The sequence below is a fragment of the Accipiter gentilis genome, chromosome 26, assembly GCF_929443795.1.
Source record: "Accipiter gentilis chromosome 26, bAccGen1.1, whole genome shotgun sequence".
In the NCBI taxonomy this organism is placed as follows: Eukaryota; Metazoa; Chordata; class Aves; order Accipitriformes; family Accipitridae; genus Astur; species Astur gentilis.
In genome coordinates this window covers 12,804,879-12,825,561 of record NC_064905.1, presented here as the reverse complement: position 1 = coordinate 12,825,561, position 20,683 = coordinate 12,804,879, and the positions used below count along the sequence as shown (strand labels likewise).

Sequence of the window (20,683 nt, the reverse complement as noted above, 5' to 3'; positions counted from 1 at the left end):
CCTGGCCCCGAATCCTGCGCAGGGGACAAGAAGTCACGGGGCACGCGTGAGCCACGTGCACCAGCTCTGGGTGTGCTCCGGCGTAGAGCAGCCAAGCATTCACTCATGCGATGCAGCTGCTGTCCCAAAGGACGGGTGCGAGGCCACGCCGGCACCTCCGGCTGGAACGGCCTTGGGGGGCAGCGGGTGCGGGGAACAGCCGCTCCTCCCACTCTGCTCTGGCAGCTGGAACGGTCATTAATAATTGCAGCTCTTACCATGATGAGCAATCATAAGGAAAATTGTCTTGCTAATCTACTGGAAGGTTCTGCTGGGGGCAGGAGCTGGCTGCGGGAAGCCAAATGCCTCCCAGCATCACCCAGAGCTGGCCTGCGGCTGCGGTGCCACATCTCCCCGGTGCCAGCTGCAGGAGTGCAAAACCCCATCAAAGATGGGGAGGGGAAAGCAGGAGTGATGGAGGCAGACTGGGGCCGGGCAAGGGGACAGTCACGCTGAGGAGTAGCAGGCCAGGGTGGTGAGAAGGGATGGAAACCGCTGGCACCTGCCTGGCAGGGTCAGGATGAGCAGGGATGTGGTAAGTGCCCAAGTGTGAATCCCAGCTGCGCAGCCAAGGTCAGGGGACGCGCTGGGGAAGGTGAGGTGACTGCGGCCCCACGTGAGCAGCCACCAAGCCAGCCCTGGCTCAGCTGGGACAGCAACCCGTGAGTGGAGGGCAGGGAAGGGGTAAGGGAAGGCAGCCATGCGGGACGGAGCTTGCTGGGGTAGCACGGCCTGGGAACAGGTTGTGCCAGCTCAGCCCTGGGGTACCCAGCCTTGGAGCAGGGCCAGGGCAGGGCAGAGCCACGGTGCCACAGCCAGCCTGCCTCTCCCTGAGGGAGAGCCAAACATCTCCCTTGTACTGTTCCAAGGCTGGCACCCACTGGGGGCTCAGCCCCGTCTGGTTGGTGCCCTGTTGCTTCTGGTCCCTACTGATGACACCTCTACCACACAAGGTGCCTCTGTTCTTTGCCAAGAGCAGCTCTTCCCCACCAGCTCTGCGCACCATGCGAGGAGCTCGTGCACAGGCAGCGGAAGGAGGGTCTCGGGTGGGCTGCGGAGGTGGAGCCTGGGGAGGGGCCGCAGCCGTGCTGCTCTGAGAACAAAGCCTGGCGGCAGCAGGCTCAGGGCTCCCACCATGTCCCTGAGCGGGGTCCCACCACATCCCCAAAGCCAGCTGAGCCGCTTGCGGGGTGCCTGCCGCAGCCCTGGCCCCCGCGCTGGCCCCGGCAGCTGCTCTACAGCTGCTCACAAACTCTTGCAGCCTCTTAGGGCGGCTCCGGCCTGGCTCAGAAATGCTGGTGCAAGGAGGGCGTGCGGGCGTGGGGGGAGCAGGCAGCACAGGCAGGGCCTGTGGAACAGTGTCCCGTGTCCCACTGAGCTTGGGAGGGCTCATCCACAGGCTGCTTTCAAGGGCTTGGTTCAGGAAGGGCCATGCCGGCATCAGCTCCAACCTGCACGAATCAGGCCCTGTACGCTCCCCGCTGTCGCTCCAGCACGGAGGCCCCTTTGGCACGGTTCTGGTCCGGGATGCGGGCATTGCCGGGCGTCGGGAAGGCAGGGTGGGGCAAGGCGATGCTGCCTGCCCTGGCAGGAGCATGCGAATCCAGCTGGGAGCCGCCGCAGAGCCCTGTGTGGGTCAGTGCAAAAGCAACTTTGTGGGTTCAAATGGAGGCAAAACCTGGAAAACACGCTGTCCTGCACAGCCCTGCAGGGTCCCAAGGGGACTGGGGGGTTTGGGAGCAGTGGGGATGAAGGGTCAGGCGGGCAGCAAAGGGCCCCCCCACAAAGGCTGCGCTCACTGACAGCTTGTGCAGCAGTGAGGGTACGACTGGGTGCGTGGGGCAGAGCCCACGGTGCCACGTCCCTGGAGAGGAAACCTCAGGGCACAGGGGCTCGGGCCGGAGGGGAGCTGAGGGCACAGGGTTCCCGGTGTGCCGTGTCCTCGAGGTGGAGGTGACACGGGACAGGGGAAGGTCTGGGGTGCGGAGGAGCAGGCGGCACGCGAGGTCCCCAGGGTGCAGGGTCCCAAGGAGGGGGTAGCACAGGGCGCCGGTCCCCAGGGCAGAGGAGAGCCCAGCGTGCAGAACCACCTCCTGCAGGGTCCCAGGAGGGAGCTGAGCCGGGGTACAGGTTTCCGGGGTTCAGGGTCCCTGGGGTGGGGGGGATGGCCCGGGGGGGCGGAGGCAGAGCAGACCCCAAGCTGCGGGGTCCCCGGGGTGCAGGATCCCGGGGGCGAGCCGTGGGGGGGGGGGGGGGGGGGCAGCCCGGGGCGGGGGCGATGCTGCCCGCACCCCAGGGGTCCCGGCGCGGTGCCCGGCGGCGCGGCCGGCGGGGTGCCCCGGGGGCGCCCCGGGGGGCGCGGCGGGGGCCGGGGCGGGGGCGGGGGCCGGGCTGGGGTGGGTGGGGGGGGCGGAGGGTTGTGGGGGGGGGGCCGTTCGCGGCGCTAGGACCGGGCGCGGCGGCGGGCGGAGCCTCCCCGCCGCTCGCCCCTCCGCCCGGCCGCTGCGGCAGTGTCTCGGAGGCGGGCAGGCGGCCGGTCCCTCCGGTCCCCCCGGCAGCATCCCGGCCCCGCCATGGCTGGCGTCGGCTTCGCGGCGCACCGCCTGGAGCTGCTCGCCTCCTACCAGGACGTGATCGGCGAGGACAGCCCCACCGACTGGTGAGCGCGCCCGCCGCCGCCGCCGCCGCCCCTTTGTCCCCGCCGCCGCCGCCGCCCTTTGTGCACGGAGCCGCCCGGTAACACCGGCCGCGCCCCGCGCTGCGCCCCCCGCCGCCCCGGGCCCGCGATGCCGGGAGCCCCGGCACACAAAGGCGGGCGGGGCGGCGGCGGGGGGGGGTGTGTGCGTAGGGGGGGGGGGTGTCTGTGTGTGTGTGTGCCCGGTCCGCCGCCCCCGGTGCCCGCACCTGCCCGCCGCCGCCGCCGCCGCACCGGGCCGGGGCGCGGTCCCCGCTTTGTCTGCGCCGGGCCGGCACGTGCGAGCGCCGGCCCCCACCGCCCCCGGGAGCCCCCGGCACCGTCCGACCTCCCGCCGGGCAGCGAACGTGGGGAGCGGGTGGGGGTCCGCGCACGGCGGGGAGGGCCCGGGGGTCCCCCCCGGTGCTGGGCCCGGCCCCGGGTCCCTCGCCATTGTCTGGAGCCGGAGCCGCGGGCAGGGGCGCCCGGGGAAGGGGGGGGGGGGGGGGGATCGGGGCGCCACCAGCCCGGCCCCGCTCCCCGCCGGCCCCTCCGGTGCCCCGGCAGCGGGCGGCCCCTCTGTCCGGCACCCCCCGCCCCACCCCGCGTCCCCGCTGTCCCCGGCCCCCCCCGAGCTTCCCGGGGTGCCCCATCCCCGGAGGGCCGCGGTGCGTCGGTCCGGGACCGCCCCGCCGGGCTGGGGCTGCTGCGGGCTCGGGGCGGGGGGTTGGCCTTCCCCGGGGGGATCCTCCCCCCCCACCCCCCCGGGCTGCCCTGCCCTGCCTGTACCCCCAGTGCGGGGCACCCCGTGCTGCGGGCGCCGGGGCCCGGCCGGATCCAGGCCCCGCTGCAGCCGGCGCAGCAGCCCGCAGGGAGCATCTCCCCACGCCACCCCGATTCTCCCAGCGCCCACCCGCATCTCCCAGCCCCACCCGGGTGCAGTGGGGCCGGCTGCCCCGGGACCCCCTCCTTGCCCCCCAGGGTGCCTGTGCCATGGCATGGGGTGGGGGATGCTGCCGGCACCCTGGGGTGCAGCTCGCTGGGCAGAGCCGGGGTGCTGGGCAGTGTTGGGCGCTGGGTGCGTGCTGCTCTCTGGCAGGGGTGCCTACCGTGCACCCACCACGCAGCTAGGGTGCACCCACCACCCAGCTGGGGGGTATCCAGCACACAGCTGGGGCGCATGCTGCTCTCTAGCCGGGTTCCTGCGTTCAGGACAGGGCTGGGAGCCCCCCGAGCTGTGTGGGCCTGGGCAGGTCCTGCTCCCCACCAGCCCCAGTTCTCCAGGGAGCCCCACGGTCCTGCTGCTAGCCCAAGGGCACTGTGGGCGAGCACGGTGCATGTTGCTGGCCAGGAGGCAGCTGTCAGCCCTGGGTACATCTTGCTTCCCGGCATCCGCTGCAAAGGAGCCCTCCCTGCCAAAGCTGCTGAGAGCAGCAGAAACGGTTCCCGGGAAGGCGAGTGCCGGGGCCAGGCCCCCCTCACCTCCAGGGCTGAGCCCCAGCTGGGCAGCAAGCCCCCGCCATCCCCGCCGATGGGGCTGAGCTCGCCCCATCATTCCCAGCCCCTCCATCCCATGGTCACCAGGGGTGCCCGGCACTCGGTGCCAGTGGGAGCAGCATCCCTGCTGCAAGCCCCAGCGCCCAGGTGGGGGATGAGGGGTGATGCTGGGAGAGCTGCGTCGGGCAGGGTGATGGGGACTGTTGGCCGGCAGTGGCCCAACCTGGCTGAGCCAGAGGCTGTGAGGACATTGTGCTGGAGCCTGGGCCTGGGCTGGTGCCGAGGGATGCCATGCTCTTGCCCGGCCGGGATCCCTGTGTTTAGTCTGGGATTCCCCCCTGCTCCAGCCTGGTCCTGGAGGGTCCGAGTGTCCCCTCCCCCTGCCCGGCCCCGCGGAGGCTGCTGGGGCCCATTACTCGATCGGAAAGGAATTTGGTGCTGCTTTCTGAGCACGCCGACTCCCTGGAGCTCCCAGCCACATTGGAAACACATGTGCCCAGGCTGAGGCGGGTGGGCTGGGGCGATGCTCCCCCTCCCTGGCCACGGTGGGGGGGGCAGGCAGCTGTGGGTGCCCCAGGTGCTGGCACCCACAGGCATTGCTCTGCCTGCTTCGGTGAGCAATGGGGCCATGCAAGAGCAGCGGGGCCTCTGTCTCCTTGGCGGCATGATGGGGGATCCTTACTGGAGTCCGCTGGCTGCGGGGACCCCTCCTCCCTGGGCTGCGTGGGTCACCTCCACCCGTGGGTGACCCACATGCCTGGAGCCTAGTGGGTGGGAAGGGGCTGTATGTGCTGGGTGGAGGGATTAATGCCCATGGAAGGGGGTAAGCAAAGCATGATGTTGCCTGTACCCGCTGTGGCATGGCTGGTACTCGCTGCTGGGGCTCGTGGTGATGCTGTTGGGCTGTGGGACCCTGGGGGCACCCCTGGGAATGCTGCTGGCCCCAGCCCGGCCCTGCTGGCCTCTAGGCTGGAAACCTCTGGATCCTCCATCCCGGCGTGGGGTCAGGCCGTGCTGCTGGGCCACACTCAGGGCAGGGCTCTGTTTCCACGGCAAGCCCCCCGCTGCCCTGGGAGCACCCCTGGGTGCAGGCAGCAGCACTGTGCTCTGGTACCACCCTGCATGGCGGGGTCCCAGGGTGGGGGAGAGCAGGCACTGGGTGCCCCCAGCACCCGCAAGGCTCCCCAGGCAGCGATGCCGTGGCTCTGCCCTACTTGTTTCCCCCCCTCTGCAGCCAGTTGCATCCCACCTTGCAAGCCCCCAGCCCCTGCCCATGGCCCTGGGCTTCCCAAAACTGCTGCCATCCTTCCCCCATTCCTGGGGGATCAACAGCAGGTTCCCCTGGGGCCAGGGCTGCAGTTGCAGGCAGGGGCTGCGTTTTCCGCCCTTCCCCAGCACAGGCATCGCAGACGGCGCTTTGCAGCTGCTTTGCCGGCTCCAGGCCGGGAGCTGGCGCCGGCTGGAGTGGCCGATTAGCAGGATCGGGATGTGCGGATTAAAGTCAATCTTGTTGGTGTAATTATCTGCGGCTCGCTGCCGGGGGCTCAGGGGTGGTGGGTGCCAGCGGGGTGGAGGGAGGCCCTTTCCCTGTTAGGCACCCGCCTGCCTTCCCCTTGTTTTTCAGCTCCCAGGGTCCAGCCGTGGCCTTGGTTTGGGGGTTGCTTTGCTTGTAGGGACCCCCCCCCCCAGTTCCCATCCCCCAGGCTCTGGCTGGAAGCTGTGAGTTTGGGTGAGGACAGCTCTGCCCGGCACCATGGGGATTTTGGTGCTCCAGCAAGCACCGCACGGGCGCTGCTAGCCGAATGCCAATCGTCAGAGCTGTCCGCCCGCCCCGGTGTGGAGATGGGGGGGGTCCAGCACGGGCGGCCCCGGCTTTCCGGGTGCAGTGTGTGACGGCGGTAGGCAGGTTTGGGTGCCTGCCAGGCCCCGACGGGTCCCCGCTGCCTGCCTGCCTGCCTCCCCCGCTCCCCTCCACTAATCACCTCGTCATCGGGGCGAGCTGCATCCCAGCTGGGATGGGGGGGGGTTGCCATGGCGACAGAGGATGCTGGTTGCCTAGCAACATCCATCCCCTCGCCCACCCGCCCTGGACCAATTCGGCATGCATCCTCCCCCCCCCCGCCACGCCATAGCTGGCTGCATGCCCCTGGGGAGGTGCGGGTTGGTGGGGGTCCCCGTGGAGCCCCGGCGGGGGGCTGGCTGGGGCGCGGTGGGAGCGAGAGGGGGTTTCCCATCCGCTGGGAACGGTTTCCAAGAAACAGTCTCCATGACGGCCCCATCACACCCTGGCGGCACATTGATTTGCTGCTGCTGGTGCTCCAGCGTCCTCCCCCGGCCTGGTGCCTGCCGGGCCGGTGGCTCACGCAGCCAGGCACGTGAGCGGCCCTGAGTTCCCTGCTGGGGCGTGGGGCTGTCCCCAAAGCCGGTTGGTAACCGGCAGGGTCGGGGGGACGCAGAGATGAGCGTGCAAGGAGCTGCGAGGCCACAGTGGCTTGTGGCACGGCATGGCAGCCAGCTGGTCCCTGTGCCCAAGTGACCCTTCTGGCCTCAACCTTGCGACCCTGCCCCATGGCTGCCAGGCAGCAGGGTTCGGGGAATAGGCCCTGCCTGAAGTCCTGCCTGCTTCACAGCCTGGCCCTTCACGGTGGCAATGGGCAAGGGATTGGGGGTGGCTGTTTGGCAGCTTGGGGACACTTGGCCGGTCCCCCAGGACCTGCCCTGACCTCAGTGTTAGCAGGGTGGGGAGGTGGAGGGGCCACCCCACGCTCCCCCTGGCCATGGCTCACCCATGCTGTCTCCCCAGGGCCCTCTACACGTACGAGGATGGCTCTGATGACCTGAAGCTGGCAGCATCAGGAGGTAAGGTCCTCTGTCCCTGCAGCTGGCTTGGCTCTGCCAGCGTTTTCCCCAGCACCCATCCCGGTGCTGGGTGGACATGGGCTGATGGTGCTGTGCCAGGTGGAGGTTTGCTGGAGCTCTCCGGGCACTTTGAGATCCAGAAGGTGATGTACGGCTTCTGCAGCGTCAAGGACCCCCAGGCTGTGCTCCCCAAATATGTCCTCGTCAACTGGGTGAGTGGGGGGGCCCATGCTGGGGGGCGGGGGGGGGCCGGGCCGTGCCCACCGGGGCCGCAGTGTTGGCAGGGGCATGGCTGGGTGCAAGGGAGGAGCCTGCGGTGGCCAGGGGGAAGGTGTGGGTGCCCCACGGTCCCGCTGTCCCGTAGTGGTCAGCGGGGTGGGGGTCACCCTGCCGTGCCCCCCCCAGCTCAGCCCCTCCCTGGCTGCCACAGGTGGGTGAGGACGTGCCGGACGCCCGCAAATGTGCCTGTGCCAGCCACGTGGCCAAGATCGCCGAGTTCTTCCAGGTGGGTGACACTGGGGCGGGGGACAATGTCTCCAGGGTCCCACCCCGGTGCCTGACGGCTGCTTGCCCCCCACCCAGGGTGTGGACGTCATCGTCAATGCCAGCAGTGTGGAGGACATCGACCCAGGGGCCATTGGGCAGCGGCTCTCCAACGGGCTGGCCCGCGTCTCCAGCCCGGTGCTGCACCGCCTGCGGCTGCGGGAGGACGAGAACGCCGAGCCTGTGGTAATGTCCCCATGGCAGCGACGGCGGCGATGGCGGCGGGCGCAGGGCATCCCTCCCGCCTGGGGCTCCTGTCTGCCACAGCCCGTCACCCCGTGTGCCGCTTACTGTTATTCCCCCTCGCTGATCCCAGCCCCTCCGCCCCCCCCGCCTCTCCTCCGTCCCAGGGCACCACTTACCAGAAAACCGATGCCACCGTGGAGATGAAGCGGCTCAACCGGGAGCAGTTCTGGGAACAGGCCAAGGTGGGGTATGCTGGGGGGGGCAGCCAGTAGCCCCTGGGGAGCGGGGTGAGCCGCTGGCAGGTAATGGGCAGCCCTGTCCTTCACCCCCCCTCCCACCAGAAAGAGGAAGAATTGCGTAAGGAGGAGGAGCGGAAAAAGGCCCTGGACGCCCGGCTGCGGTTCGAGCAGGAGCGGATGGAGCAGGAACGGCTGGAGCAGGAGGAGCGGGAGCGGCGCTACCGGGAGCGCGAGGAGCAGATCGAGGAGCACAGGCATGGCGGGGTCTGGGGTCGGGCTCGTGTGCAAGGATGTGCATGTACAGGATGGCTGCGCATATGCTGCGAGCGTCTGGGGGGGTGCGTGGGTGTTGGTTCATGGGATGGGGTTGGTTCATGGGATGGGGTTGGGGCAGGGACTGGCAGGAGCTGGTGCCCAGCCCCTCTCCTGTGCCCCCGTCGCAGGCGGAAGCAGCAGAGCATGGAGGCAGAGGAGGCCCGGCAGCGCCTGAAGGAGCAATCCATCTTCGTAAGTGCTGCGGCAGGCGTGGGGCTGGGGTTCGAGCTGAAGCTGCTGCCTGGCGTCACCCCCGAGGAAGGGCTTTTCTCAGCTGGGTCTCCTGGGCATCCCGGGGCTGGGGGGGTCATGCCATGTCTCTTTGTAGGGGGAGCAGCAAGAGGAGGACGACAGGCAGCAGCTCAGGAAATCAGAGTCAGAGGTGGAGGTGAGTGTGGTGGTGGCCATGCCCAGTGCCTGTCCTCACTCCCCAGCCAGCAGTGCCCACAGCTCGATGGGGACCCAGCTGGGGGGTGGTCCCTCAGCCCCACACCACTGGGGCGCTGGGTCTCAGCCTCCCCCATCCCCGCAGGAGGCTGCTGCCATCATCGCTCAGCGGCCTGACAACCCACGGGACTTCTTCAAGCAGCAGGAGCGGGTGGCATCGGGCAGCAGTGACGCCGTCTCACCGGGCAGCCACAGGACAGGTGAGGGGCTGTGGGGGCTGTGGGCACCGGGGGGGCATGGAGAGGCCGGGGGGGACTGCGGGCTGTGGAGCAGGTGAGTGCGGTGCTGCCGGGGCTCCCTGCAGCTCGGCGGGTCACAGTGGGATCTGGGGGGAGCAGGGCTGTAATGTGGGGAGGGGGGGTCCCCTCTACCGTCCCTGGCGCTGCGGTTGAGGGTGCTGGGGGCACGAGGACGGCAGGGGGTCGTCCTGCTCTGCTGCGCCACCATCACCGCCACTGCCACCGCACCTCTCGTGGCCCCTGCAGCTGGGGCAGCTTGGCAGGGGCTGGATGCCAGGGTGTCTTCAGCAAGGGGGGCTCATCCTGCTCCCTGCTGGGTGTCATCTGCTCACCTGTCACAGCACCACCCTGGCAGCCAGGGTGGCAGCGTGGTCGGTGCAGCAGGGGTGGGCAGCTGGAGCTCTGTGGGTGGCTTGGGATGGCAACTCATCCCATGGGGGCAGCTAAAAGGGGCAGGAGTGAGTGGGGCACCCAGCGTGCTCCCAGCTGGCAGGGAGTGCCCCATGGGGAGGCTGGGCTGCCCCACAGTCTGGGGTCCAGCCCTGGGACTCTTTCTTGCGGCTCTAGGGCAGGGGCTAGCTGTCTTGGTGGGTGCCTCCGTCCGTGGGGCCATGTCATGGGGCTGCGCTGGGGGTTGTGCTGGGGTGCTGTGCTGGAGGGGCTGTGCCATGGGGCTGTGCTGAGGGAGGGCCTGTGATGTGTTGTTCTTACTGTGGGGTCATGCCATGGGTCATGCCATGGGCTGTGCCGTGGGGCTGCGCCGTGGGGTTGTGCCTCGGGGCAATGCTGTGGGGCTGTGCCATGGGTTGTGCTGTGGGCTGTGTTGTGGCCATGCCGTGGGGCTGTGCCGTGGGTTCATGCTGTGGGGCCGTGCTGTGCCTGAGCAGATAGTTGTTCCGTGGCCATGTCCTGGCCTCTTTCCCCACCTGGCCATGCAGCACTGCCTCCCATCCTTCTGTCCTGCTGTCTTTCCATCCTCTTGTCCTGCCATCCTCCCACCCCACTGTCAGTGCTGCCTCCCATCCTGCCGTCCTCCCGTCCCGGTGCCCTGGTGCCCCGGCCCCGCCACGGCTGCGCTGAGCAGGGACTGACCCATCTCTTTGCTCTCTCTCTCTCTCCGTCCGTCCGTCTGTCTGTCTTTCTCTTGGCAGGTCGTCTGCACTGTCCTTTCATAAAGACAGCTGACAGTGGGCCGCCTTCTTCCTCCTCCTCCTCCTCCTCCCCCCCACGGACCCCCTTCCCCTATATCACCTGCCACCGCACCCCAAATCTCTCCTCTTTCTTCCCATGTAGGTAGCTGGGATCCCCCGGGTGTGCAGCTCCTGGGGGCCAAGCCGCGGGCGGCCGCCCCACAGCCCACCCCAGCCCCACGGCACACCGGACCGACAGCGGAGGCAGCGCCCCTCCCGCGGGCACCCAGAGGGGGCCGGGCACCCAGGCGGGGGCTGCGCCCGCACCCACGGGCACCCTGCACGCCTCGGCTGGGGCTGGCCCCACGGTGGGCGCTGTGCCCCTGGGGTGGGGGGATGCAGCAGGCTGTGCCCATGAGGCAGGTTGTGCCCTTGGTACTGGGGAGGGGGCACCGGGCAGTCTGTGCCCATGGGACAGACGGGGACAGGGCTGAGCTGTGCCCGGGGACATGATGCTCTGCCATGGGATGGAGCAGGCTGTGCCCGTGCGATAGAGGGGGCCCAGGACAGGCTCTGCTCATGGGGCAGAGGTGGATGGGGCAGGCTGTGCCCGTGGGGCAGAAGGGGACAGGGCAGGCTTCGCCCTGGACCGTGCAGGATTTTGCCCGTGGGGCAGCGCAGGATGGGAAAGGCTGTGCCCAGGATCGTGTGGGGCTGTGCCCATGGGGCAGAAGGGGCCAGATGGTGCCTGGAGCCATGTGGGGCTGTGCCCCCCTAGTCAGGGGTAGCAGGGCACAGAGCTGTGACTGCAGAGGTGAGGCTGTGCCAGGGCCCAGCTGGGCTGTGTGTGGGCAGAGCCAGCGTGCACTGCGGCAGGTATGGGGCTGCTTGTCCCCCTACCTGGCAGATGCGGGGACTGCGGCTGCATGGGGCTAGCGGGGATGCCCGGAGAGGGGCATGGTGGTTGCTGCACCCATGGGTGCCTCTGCCCCGCCACCGCAGGGGGGGATGACGCGGTGGCAGGTACATGGTGACGTACATTTGACAACTCCTAGCCTGGTTGGCATGGCGCAGGAGCAGGGGCAGTGCTGGGGTGCTGGTCCCTCCCTGATGGGGGCAGCCCACCCCCCATGCCACCCCATCTCCCTTGTCCGCAGGCAGCCAGTCGGACGCCTACCGCAAGGCCTCGGCAGCGGGCTGCAGCCCCTGCGAGTCCAGCCCGGCCGCCACGCCGCTGGGCGAGCCGGGCACCCGCGCGTCGGGCAACGAGACGCCGGCAACGCCCAAAGGTGGGCGCAGGGCTGGCGCTGCCTGCCCCTGCCTGGGGCTGCCTGGGCACATCCCCGCGGTTCCCCGCAGCACATCCCCTGCTGCAGCCCCCGCTGCAGCCCTGATGCTGCAGCCCTGCCAAACTCCCTTGCATCGCTCAGTGCATCCATGCTGTCCCGTCTGCATCCCTCGATATATCCTCTGCCGTGTCCCCCAGTGCATCACCGCCGTGTCTGCTGCTCCGTGCCGGTGCACTCCGCCGTCTCTGCTGCATCCCCCCAGTGCAGCGCCACTGTCATTGTTGCATCCCTGCTGTCTCTAGTGCATTTTCTAACACCGGTGCATCCCTGTTGCCTGTGCTGCACCCCCCCCCCCCCCCATGCATCTCCCCATTTCGAGTGCATTGCCCCAGCCAGTGCATCTCCACCACTACCGGTGCTTTTTCCCCACCCCAGTCTACCTGCCCACCATCTCTGCAGCATCACCCCAGTGCAGCCCCACTGTCTCTGCTGCATCTCCCAATGCAACTGTCCTATCTGTGCCATCCCCAGTGCGTCCCTGCTTCCCTCCATGCTTCCCCACTGTCCCTTTGCATCCCCAGTGCAGCCCAGCCAGCTCTGCAGCAGTCCCCACTGGCCCCTTTGCATCCTCTGGTGCATCCCAGCTTTTCCTTCCGCATCTTCCCAGTGCACCCCTCCCCATCCGCCTGTGCCTCCCAGCTATTCTCTCCACGCCAGCAGGGCCCAGGCCCCCCCCCTCAAGGGATCACCTTGCCCCACACCCAGCCCCACCATGTCCCCTCGGTCCCCTCGTGCGTGCCATCGGTCCCCTCCCTGCCCAGTCACTCCCACCCATCCCCACAGCATCTCCCTGCTGCACCCAGCCCAAAGGACACCCCCCCACACCCCGGCCCTGGATGAGGTGTGGGGGGGGGGGTCTGTCCCCACTGACTGTTGTCCCCTCCCTTGCAGACTCCCCCAGCCCCAGCACCCAGGAGGCCGGGCCAGTCATCCCTGAGCAGCACTGGCCCTTCCCAGGGCCCGAGGACAAGGCCACCGAGCCCCCTGGGGACGAGCCCAGCCCCAGGCCGGTGTGGACAGCAGGGGGTGACTCCCTGGGGGACCTGATGACCCTGGAGCCTGCTGAACCCTCCCCGTTACCTGTGGCTGCCGAGCCCCAGCCGGGGGAGACCCCCAATCCCGAGAGCCTCATCGACCTGTGGCAGAGCGATGGGGCGACCCCCCCCCGCTGCCTGGCCCCTGCCTGCTGCCCCTGCCCCCGAGGGCCCCCCAGCCACGCTGCCCGACGAGGGGACCCTGCTGAGCCTGGACGAGCTGCCCGAGCCCCCTGCCACCTTCTGCGACGCGGAGCAGGAGGACGAGGCAGCCGGTGGGGGTGAGACCCAGCCCCGGGGGCTTGGCTGCCAGCGTGCCCCCCAGGAGGATGCCCAGGGCCGAGAGACCCCCCCCATCACCAATGGGGAGATGGCCCCCAAGGATGGGACGCCGGGTCGTGGGGAGCAGGTGAGCGTTGCCGGAGGAGGGGGGGGTCGGGGGATGATGATGGGGGTCCTGACCACCTGCCCCCCCCCCCCCGCTCCAGGCCAGCGAGGGCTATTTCAGCCAGTCCCAAGAGGAGGAGGTACCCCCCCCCGAGGAGCCATCGGCCAAAGCCCCCCAGCCCGTCTTCTACAACAAGCCCCCAGGTGAGTGGGAACGGTGAGGGGGGGTGTCTGTCCCTCCGTGGGCTACCCCACACTGCCCTGACCACCCCCCCCCCCCTCCCTGTCCCCCCAGAGATTGACATCACATGCTGGGATGCGGATCCCCTGCCCGAGGAGGAGGAGAGCTTCGGGGGGGGCCTGTAAGCCCGGGCCCCGCTGCCGGCACAGGCAGCCCGCCCCGGCCGGTGTGGGGTATGAGGGGGCCACAGCCGGGGGCCGGGCCCCCCCCCCTTGCCCCATTGGGGCCCTGCAGGATGAGGCCTCCGGGTGGGAGCCACCCCGCTGTGCCCCCACCCAGGGGCACCTTTTACAGCCCCAACTTGTCCTCCTCTCTTTTTTAAGTTGTCGGTAGGAGCCGTGTCAGCCCCCACCCCCCCCAGCCCCCTTTAGCAATCCGCCCCCCCCGCTGCCCCAGCGCCCCTTTGTGGGGGGGGACGCACACACTCGCATCCCCTGCCCAGCTGTGGGACAGGGTCCTCATTCTCTTCGTGCCCCCCCCCCCCCCAGGAGCCCCCCAATACTTTGCACGAGTTCAAAAAAAAAAAAAAGGAATAATAATAATAATAATGATAATAATAATAATAAATGAATATGGCAATAAAGTGACCCGACCAAGGCGAGGCTGCGGCCGGTGGCGCCCCCCCCCCCCCCAAACCCCGGTAGGGAGCTGGCGTGGGGCTTGTGCCCTCCCCCCCCACTCCTTCCTCACTGGGAGCCCCCCACCCTGCCCCGCTTGGCCCCCGCTTGGCCCCTCTCCCCCCCCCCCCCTACGGTAACTGTTTTTGGAAAGCACAAGTTCTGTACCGGCGGTGTGCTCATGTCTGTTAATAAATAAAGCGACTCCCACAGGGGCTGCAGCCTGCTGGGGGGGGGCAGGGAGGGCAGGGGAGCAGGGTGGGGGGGGGGGGGGGCTGCTGCCACCCCGGGGGTTGTCCCATGATGCCAGTCCGCCGGGAGGCGAACCCGAGCCACAAACTTTTATTCTCAAACTGTAACAAACAAAAAATTTAAGAAACAGAGCAGAGTCCGGGTCCCCAGCGCCCCCGGCCATGGGGGGGCCGGCGGGGGCCAGACGGGGAACCAGCCCCTTCCGCGCTGGCGGCGATGGCCCGCACCGGAGCGGGCGTCCCCAGGGTGACGCGGGCAACCGAAACCACCTCCCCCGGTGCCAGAGGGGCACCCGCGGTGAGGTCCGGGGGTCCCCCGCGGCCGCCATTAGACAGCGGTAGTCCTGCCGAAGAGGGGCATGGAGACCGGGAGGTGCCAGGGTCCCGGCTCGTAGGTGTCCCTGCTGCTGAGCTCCGAGTCCGTCCAGCTGGGAAACATGCGGGGGGAACATTCTGCCTGCAGGTAGAGGTCCGGGCAGGCAGGACCGGGGCTGGCCGAGCGGGGCAGGTGCAGTGCCGAACCGTAGCCGGCGTCCAGGAAAAGGGGTTTGTAGCTGGGGGGCTGCTCCTGCTTCTCCAGCCGCTCGTGGCTCAGGAAGGGGGCGTTGATTTTGCGGTAGAGCCCCCGCGTGTCCATCAGCACCTCGCTGTACGGCGGGGGGGGCTCCGCCATCAGCAGCGCCTCCTCGTAACACGGCGGCTTCGACAGGTCTGACTCTGCAAGGCAAAGCCCCCCCCCCGGGCCCCCGCTGCCATCAGTGCTGTGCCCCGGCTCTCGTGCCATATCACACACCCCCCCCCCAAAAAAAAAGGGGGGGGAGGCGCACGCACCGGGGATGCCGAGAGCCCCTCCCTGCTCCTTACCGTGCCGGCAGCTCCAGGGCCGGGGGGGTGGGATGTGGTGGGGGTGATGATGGTGGGGCTCGAGGCGGAGGCGGTGGGGAATGGCGATGCCGGGGGGGCTGCCCCCGTAACCCTCGTAGTGCAGCGGCTCCAGCTCCAGCGCGCGCAGGCTCTGCTCCCGCAGCCGCTCCTCCTGCTGCCGCTTCACCCGCCGCCGCAGGTAGCTGCAGAAGCAGCACAGCAGCACGATGAGCCCCCAGATGAGCCAGAAGCCCGCAAAGCAGGTGAGGAAGGTGTAGGTGCCCTGGGACATCACCATCTTGGCTGCCGGCCCCGGGGAGAGGCCCCCGCCTCTCCCAGCCCTCGGGGTGGGGGACGGGATGCTCAGGGCGGCGGCAGGGTCAGGGCAGGACCCGATGCTGTCAGGGCTGCCGAGGGCATCTCCCCGGGCCGTGCCCGGCGGCGTCTCCTCCGGCCCGCGGGCGCCCGCCGTCAGGGGTCCGTCCTCGCCATGGAGCCGGGGGGGGGCCTGGAGCGGGTGGGTCAGGCCTGGGTGCGCTGGGTGGGCGGCGGGGCGGGGGGCCGGCGGGGTGGGCGATGGGGGGACAGGGCCGGCGGGGTCCCGCTGCCCATCGCTGGGAGGGGGCCGCCGGGGAGGGGGCCCTGAAACGAGACAGACGTGAGAGTGAGCGTGGCGGGGACGCGGCCGCCCCGTTCCCATGGCGACTCGCTCCACATGCGCAGCGGCGCCCGCAGCCGGCGGGGAGCCGTGCCTGGCCCCACGCGCGCCCCCGCCGTCGCCCCCACGGCTGCAGACCCACCCCCACCCCCCCAACGCCCTGCCACAGCACTGCGGGGCAGCCCAGGGCGGGAAACGGATGCCGTGGCACCGTGGCATCGACACCTTCGAGATCACGGGGTGTCTGCTGGCATCCCCCCGACTCCTGCCCACCCAGCGCACCCCAAATTGGCTGCAGAGCCCAGGCAGCTCGGCCCCCGTGCCGCTCCGCAGCGGGGTGCCCCGGGGAGGAGCGGGGACACGCGGAGCCGGAGGCTGCCTGCGGCACGTGGAGCTCGCGGGAGCACGTGCACCACGGCCATCGCTGGCCTCGCGGCCCCCCGGGGGAGAATCAGGGGATGGTGGCACCCTGCTACGGCGATGGAGGGAGGGCAGGGGGGTGGCAGTGACGGGAACCGTCACCCCTGCCAGGTCCCTGCCTTTAGGCAGGCTGACAGCTCGGTCACATCCAGCCGAGCACCGAACAGGGACAGCGTGTGCGGGGGGGGGGGTGGTGGTGGGGGGGTGGGGAAGCAGTGCACATCAGCGAGCGGGGAGCAGCACCCATGGGTGCTCGCAGGCAGGCACGTAAGCACCCATCGGGATTATTATCGTGGTGTGGGAGAGAGCAGGCTCGCCAGCGGGGAGGAGGGCAAGCGCTGGAGCGGCGGTGGCCGAGGGCAGGGCGACCACGGGGGCACCATCGCTCCCACGTGCCTCAGCTCGGCAAAGGGCAAAGGGCCGCGGGGTCCCCGGCCACCCCACGGGGCAGGGCCACGCTGCCAGCGAGGGCACCACGGCAGGGTCACCGGGTGCCGAGGGGGCTGGCGTGGCAGCGGGAAGGGCAGCGGGGCCGGAGAGCCGAGACCTGCCGGAAGGAAGGAGGAATGGGGGGGAAGGAAGGGGCCGGGGACCCTGGCCACGCTCCGGCCGGGCAGCGGTGGGCAGCGGCGGGCAGCGGGGGCTGCTCCATCACGCAGACAAAAGCGGGGGCAGAGGCAGCGGCGGGATGTGGGTCTTTGGGGAGGGGGTGCTCCTTGCTGGGGAGCCCCACGCCGCCACCGCTGCCCAGCTAAGGCCAGCTCGGTGCGGGCTGAGCTCGCCGGCCCCGACTGCAACAGGCTCCCGGCCGGCAGCCTGGGTATCCCCGGGCGGGGGGGGGACACCCTGCGGGAAGGGCCGTGGGTCGAGCACCGGGGGAACGGCCGGGATTGGGGGGGGGGACGGGGACGGGGGGGACGGACGACACGACACCGGGAACCGGGGCAGGGCGCGCTGGCGGCGCCAGGGGACCGGGGGCGTTTGCAGATGGGGCGTGCGGGGGGGAGCGGGGCTGCCGGGGCCGGAGACGTGCGAGCTGGGGGAGGCGCGGGGCCGGGCTGGGAGACACCCACGCCGGGCGGGGAGCGGACCGGCCGCCCGGTTGCGAGCAGCCGCCGAGCCGGGCCCCGCCGGTAACCCGGGGCCGCCCCGCTGCCCCCGGCCCCGTCCTGGGCCCCGCTGCCCGCGTCGCATCCCAGCCCGGTACCTCCGGCGGGAGGGGGACACCCCGGCGGGGACCTCCCCGCTCCCGGTGCCGGGCGCGGCAGCCCCCTCCTCCTCTTCCTCCTCCTCCTCTTCCTCCCCCGGGGCGCGCGCCCGCCGGGGACGGACCGGAGGCGCGCGCCCCGCTCCGCTCCGCGCCGCGCGCCCCTGCCCCGGCCCCCGGTTCCCGGTGGCGGCGGCGGCCCCGCGCGCCCCCGCCCCGGCCCCGCTGCCTCCGCGCCGCGCAACAGGCGGAGGCGCCGCGCCCGCTCCCTCCGCGGCTCCCGTTACCGGCGGCGGCGGCGGCGCACGTGGCTCAGGCGGCGGGCAGCGGCGGCGGCGGCTCCATAGGGTGACGGCGGCGGGAGGGGGGCGGGGGAGGGGGGCCCGGTGCGCGCCCGGTGCGCGGCGCCGCCGCCACCTCCCGGCGCTGCCTTTGTCTCCGGTGAGCGCTCCCGCGCCGCCGCCGCGCGCCGCCCCGCCCGGGCTCCCGCCCCGCCGCTCCGCCCCGCCCTCGGCTCGGGGAGGGACCCGGGAGCCGGCGGGCCCCCCGCGCCCCCGCCCCGGGACCCTTCGCCGAGCGGGGGCTACCGGCGGGGCTTACCGGCGCGGAGCGGGGGGAACGGGCACTGCTACGGGACACCCCCCCCACACACACACACCACCTCCCCGGGAACGGCCGCGGGATGGCGGTGGCGTGAGGGCCGTGGCATCCCCGGGGGTGGCCGCGGGAGCCCCACGGGGTGGGGGCCGGGGATCCCCGGGTGACGGCCCCACGGTGCGGGTGGGGTGATGGCCCTGCGAGGCCCCGCGGGGCGATGCCACGGGCTCCCCCATCCGGTGGCCGTGCACTCGCCCTGGGGGTGGCTGTGGCGTGCCAGGGTTTGCCGGCCACCCGCTCCCCTGGTGCCAGCCGCAGTCTCCTCAGGGGTGACGGCCATGTGCTGCCCCGGGGTGACAGCCGGCACAGTACAGGGACAGTGGCAGGGAGGGCAGCTCAGCTGCTGACGAGTCCTTAACGGCCCCCGCCGCTGCAGCCCACTGGGGTGCTGCAGCGGGACGCGTGGCTGTGCGGGGCGGGGATGCCAGCCTGGCCGCAAGGACAGCGAGGGACAGAGGTGGCACCGGGTGACGCAGCAGGCTGTCCTGGGGGCACCCCGCTCACTTGAGGCTGCCCTTGCCCCAGAGCAGACCCCTCGCCGGCCTGCCCCGAGGACTTGGCCCCCTGCACTAGGGGTCCCCCAGCCATTCGCTATCTGGGGGCCATCGCCAGCTCTTCTCTGCTGCGCCCAAGGCCGGTGGTCACGGCTCCCATGGGAGATTCCCCCCCCCACCATGCGCCCAGCTTGGGGGCGAGAACACCCGCTCTCCCTTGGCTGCACCCTGGGGCTGTGTCAGATGCTGGGAGCGTGGTTACAGGGCAGAGCCGTGCCCACTCTGTGCCCAGGCCAGAGGCCGGGTGGGTGACCGGGTGTGGGTGCCCGGCAGGGGTGCCCCACGCGGGCCGTGACCCTGCCACCACTTCCTCCCCGTGGGCAGGGTGGCAGGCGCCTGCTGCAGCCGCACACACGGCGCATTGTTCTGCCGGGGCCCGGCCGGAAGGACTTCCTCCATCCCGGCCAGGGGACGACCCGGGGAAGCCGGGAACTGGCAGCCTGCTCCCACCACGGCCGGGCAGAGCGGCTCCGGCAGACGGCCAAGCCCCACCACCTCGCTCGTAGCAGGGCCGTGGTGGCCGTGTCTTCCCCGGCCCCCTTGGCTCCGGCCCCGACTCACCTTGCTGGAACTTGTCTCCTGCGATCGGACCTCACAGCGCAGCCGTGGCAGCCCGGCAGTGCCGGCTCGACGGTTGTGGGGGTGCCCGAGCAGCACCCACGGCAGGCAGGAGGCTGCGGCCATGCAGGGGGGCTTGGGTGCTCCCTCGGGGCATGGGGGACACAGACGCGGGGGGCACGCTGGGGCCCACGGGCATCGTCATGCCAGGGTGAGGGCGATCGGGGGAAGCCAGGCCTCCGGCCCCGCCAGCGCCGGGGGCCGGGAGCTGCCTTCCCCTTCCCCACGGCGGCGGGGGGAGGCAGGCGGGGGAGCGCTCCCCGAGCCACATGGTGGGCTGGAGGAGGAGCCGTTGCCCAGGCAACAGCTGAGAGCATCCTTCACCCCTGAAAATCGTGTGCGGGCACTGCCACCACAGCCCCACGGCTCGGGGCACGACCCAGGACCCCCAGCGCCCCAGGGCCCACTCGGAGCTCGCCCAGGGCCTGCCGTGTCCGTGGAGCCCAGACCCACCCATTCCAGCTCTGGCTGTATACACCAGCGCCCATTCACCCGCACGCTGCTCCCCCCCTGCAGCAAGGAGAGGGATGGGGACGTGGCACCCCCTAAACACCCAGGGCTGGGACACTGCTGGGCAGGGGGGAGCTGGGGACAGGCAGAGCCCCTTCCACGCCCTGCTCACGGCTCAGGGCAGGCTGCCCACACCCCGGCCCTGCCCGCAGAGCCACGCTGACCGTTCTGACGGACACCACTAACACGCTGGTGACCCCAGGACCTCGGTGCCAGGGTGCCACAGCCCAGGCAGTGCCGGCAGGGCAGCACGAGCATCCCTGGCCAGTGCGGTGGGAGCAGCAATCCCCAGGCAGTCCCCATCCCCCCGCCCTGCCTGCCTTCCTTCTACGGCTGCAGAAAATTCCTGGATTTTACCCCAAGATGCCCCCTCCGAGTGTGAGAACTCCTCCTCGGCCCGCTCCCATAGCAACTGTTCCCTAGCTACCCAGCCGCACTTGCTATTCTCATCCCTGTGCAGCTGTGTGCGGCCCCCCCGCGCTGCGCACGAGGCTGCCGCTGCTGCCACCGGCCCTGCCGCCGTCCCCGGACCCCAAATCCACCATGCATCCACGCTGAACCTGGCTGTCCCCTTTGCACGCTCCCCCACGGCTGTCGTGACCCTAACCCTGCTCACGCCGTGTCCCCGCTTTCAGGGGCTGTCCCTTGGGCTAAGGAGGCAATGCTCTGTGCTTCCGCAAGGTCCCCCTCTGCACGGTCCACCCCCCCACCCCCGAAAGAGCAATGCACAGCACCCGGAGGGGAGCAGGACTCTGACCCCAGCCCCACAGCACACCCGGGACATCCCAGGAGGGGCTGTGCTGAAGGCAAAGAGGAGCGGGGCGACATGCCCCAAAGGGAACCACAGCAGACAAGAGCACCCCAACGGCACAAGGCCTTGTACCTGCCATGGCCCTGCACCGACCAAAATCACCCAGCAGAAGCCACTGAGGGCGACCCGGGATCCACAAGGCTCAGCATCAACCCCTGTCATGGTGGGCAGCCCCAGCCCTTCCCTGCAGGACCGGAGCACCAGCCCAGGAACAGGGGTCCCTGCTCCTCTCCTCCTTACAGCCACGAACCCTGTACGACCTGCAGCTGCGCTGGAACAAGGTCCCCCTCTGCACGGTTCACCCCCCTTGACACGACAATAGAAGGCACGGCCAATC

At 70.5% G+C, this 20,683-nt stretch overlaps 2 protein-coding genes across 2 annotated transcripts; one reads left to right on the top strand and one right to left on the bottom strand.

Annotated features, from left to right (window-relative positions):
- The first annotated feature begins 2,523 nt into the window (after positions 1–2,523).
- Positions 2,524–13,662, top strand: DBN1 (drebrin 1). The gene is given in 16 exon segments (XM_049829798.1): positions 2,524–2,698; positions 7,014–7,069; positions 7,169–7,281; positions 7,500–7,574; positions 7,652–7,798; positions 7,963–8,040; positions 8,140–8,291; positions 8,481–8,544; positions 8,681–8,740; positions 8,885–8,999; positions 10,190–10,327; positions 11,326–11,457; positions 12,409–12,679; positions 12,681–12,960; positions 13,040–13,142; positions 13,234–13,662. Coding segments are annotated over 16 exon segments (1,941 nt in total). The 5' UTR covers positions 2,524–2,612; the 3' UTR covers positions 13,305–13,662.
- A 467-nt stretch (positions 13,663–14,129) lies between these two features.
- On the bottom strand, positions 14,130–16,143 carry PRR7 (proline rich 7, synaptic). The gene is made up of 2 exons (XM_049829365.1): positions 14,912–16,143; positions 14,130–14,764 (listed from the first exon to the last, which is right to left on the bottom strand). The coding sequence occupies exons 1-2, from the start codon at positions 15,786–15,788 to the stop codon at positions 14,376–14,378; spliced, it is 1,266 nt and encodes a 421-aa protein (XP_049685322.1). The 5' UTR covers positions 15,789–16,143; the 3' UTR covers positions 14,130–14,375.
- Between the last annotated feature and the right edge of the window lie 4,540 nt (positions 16,144–20,683).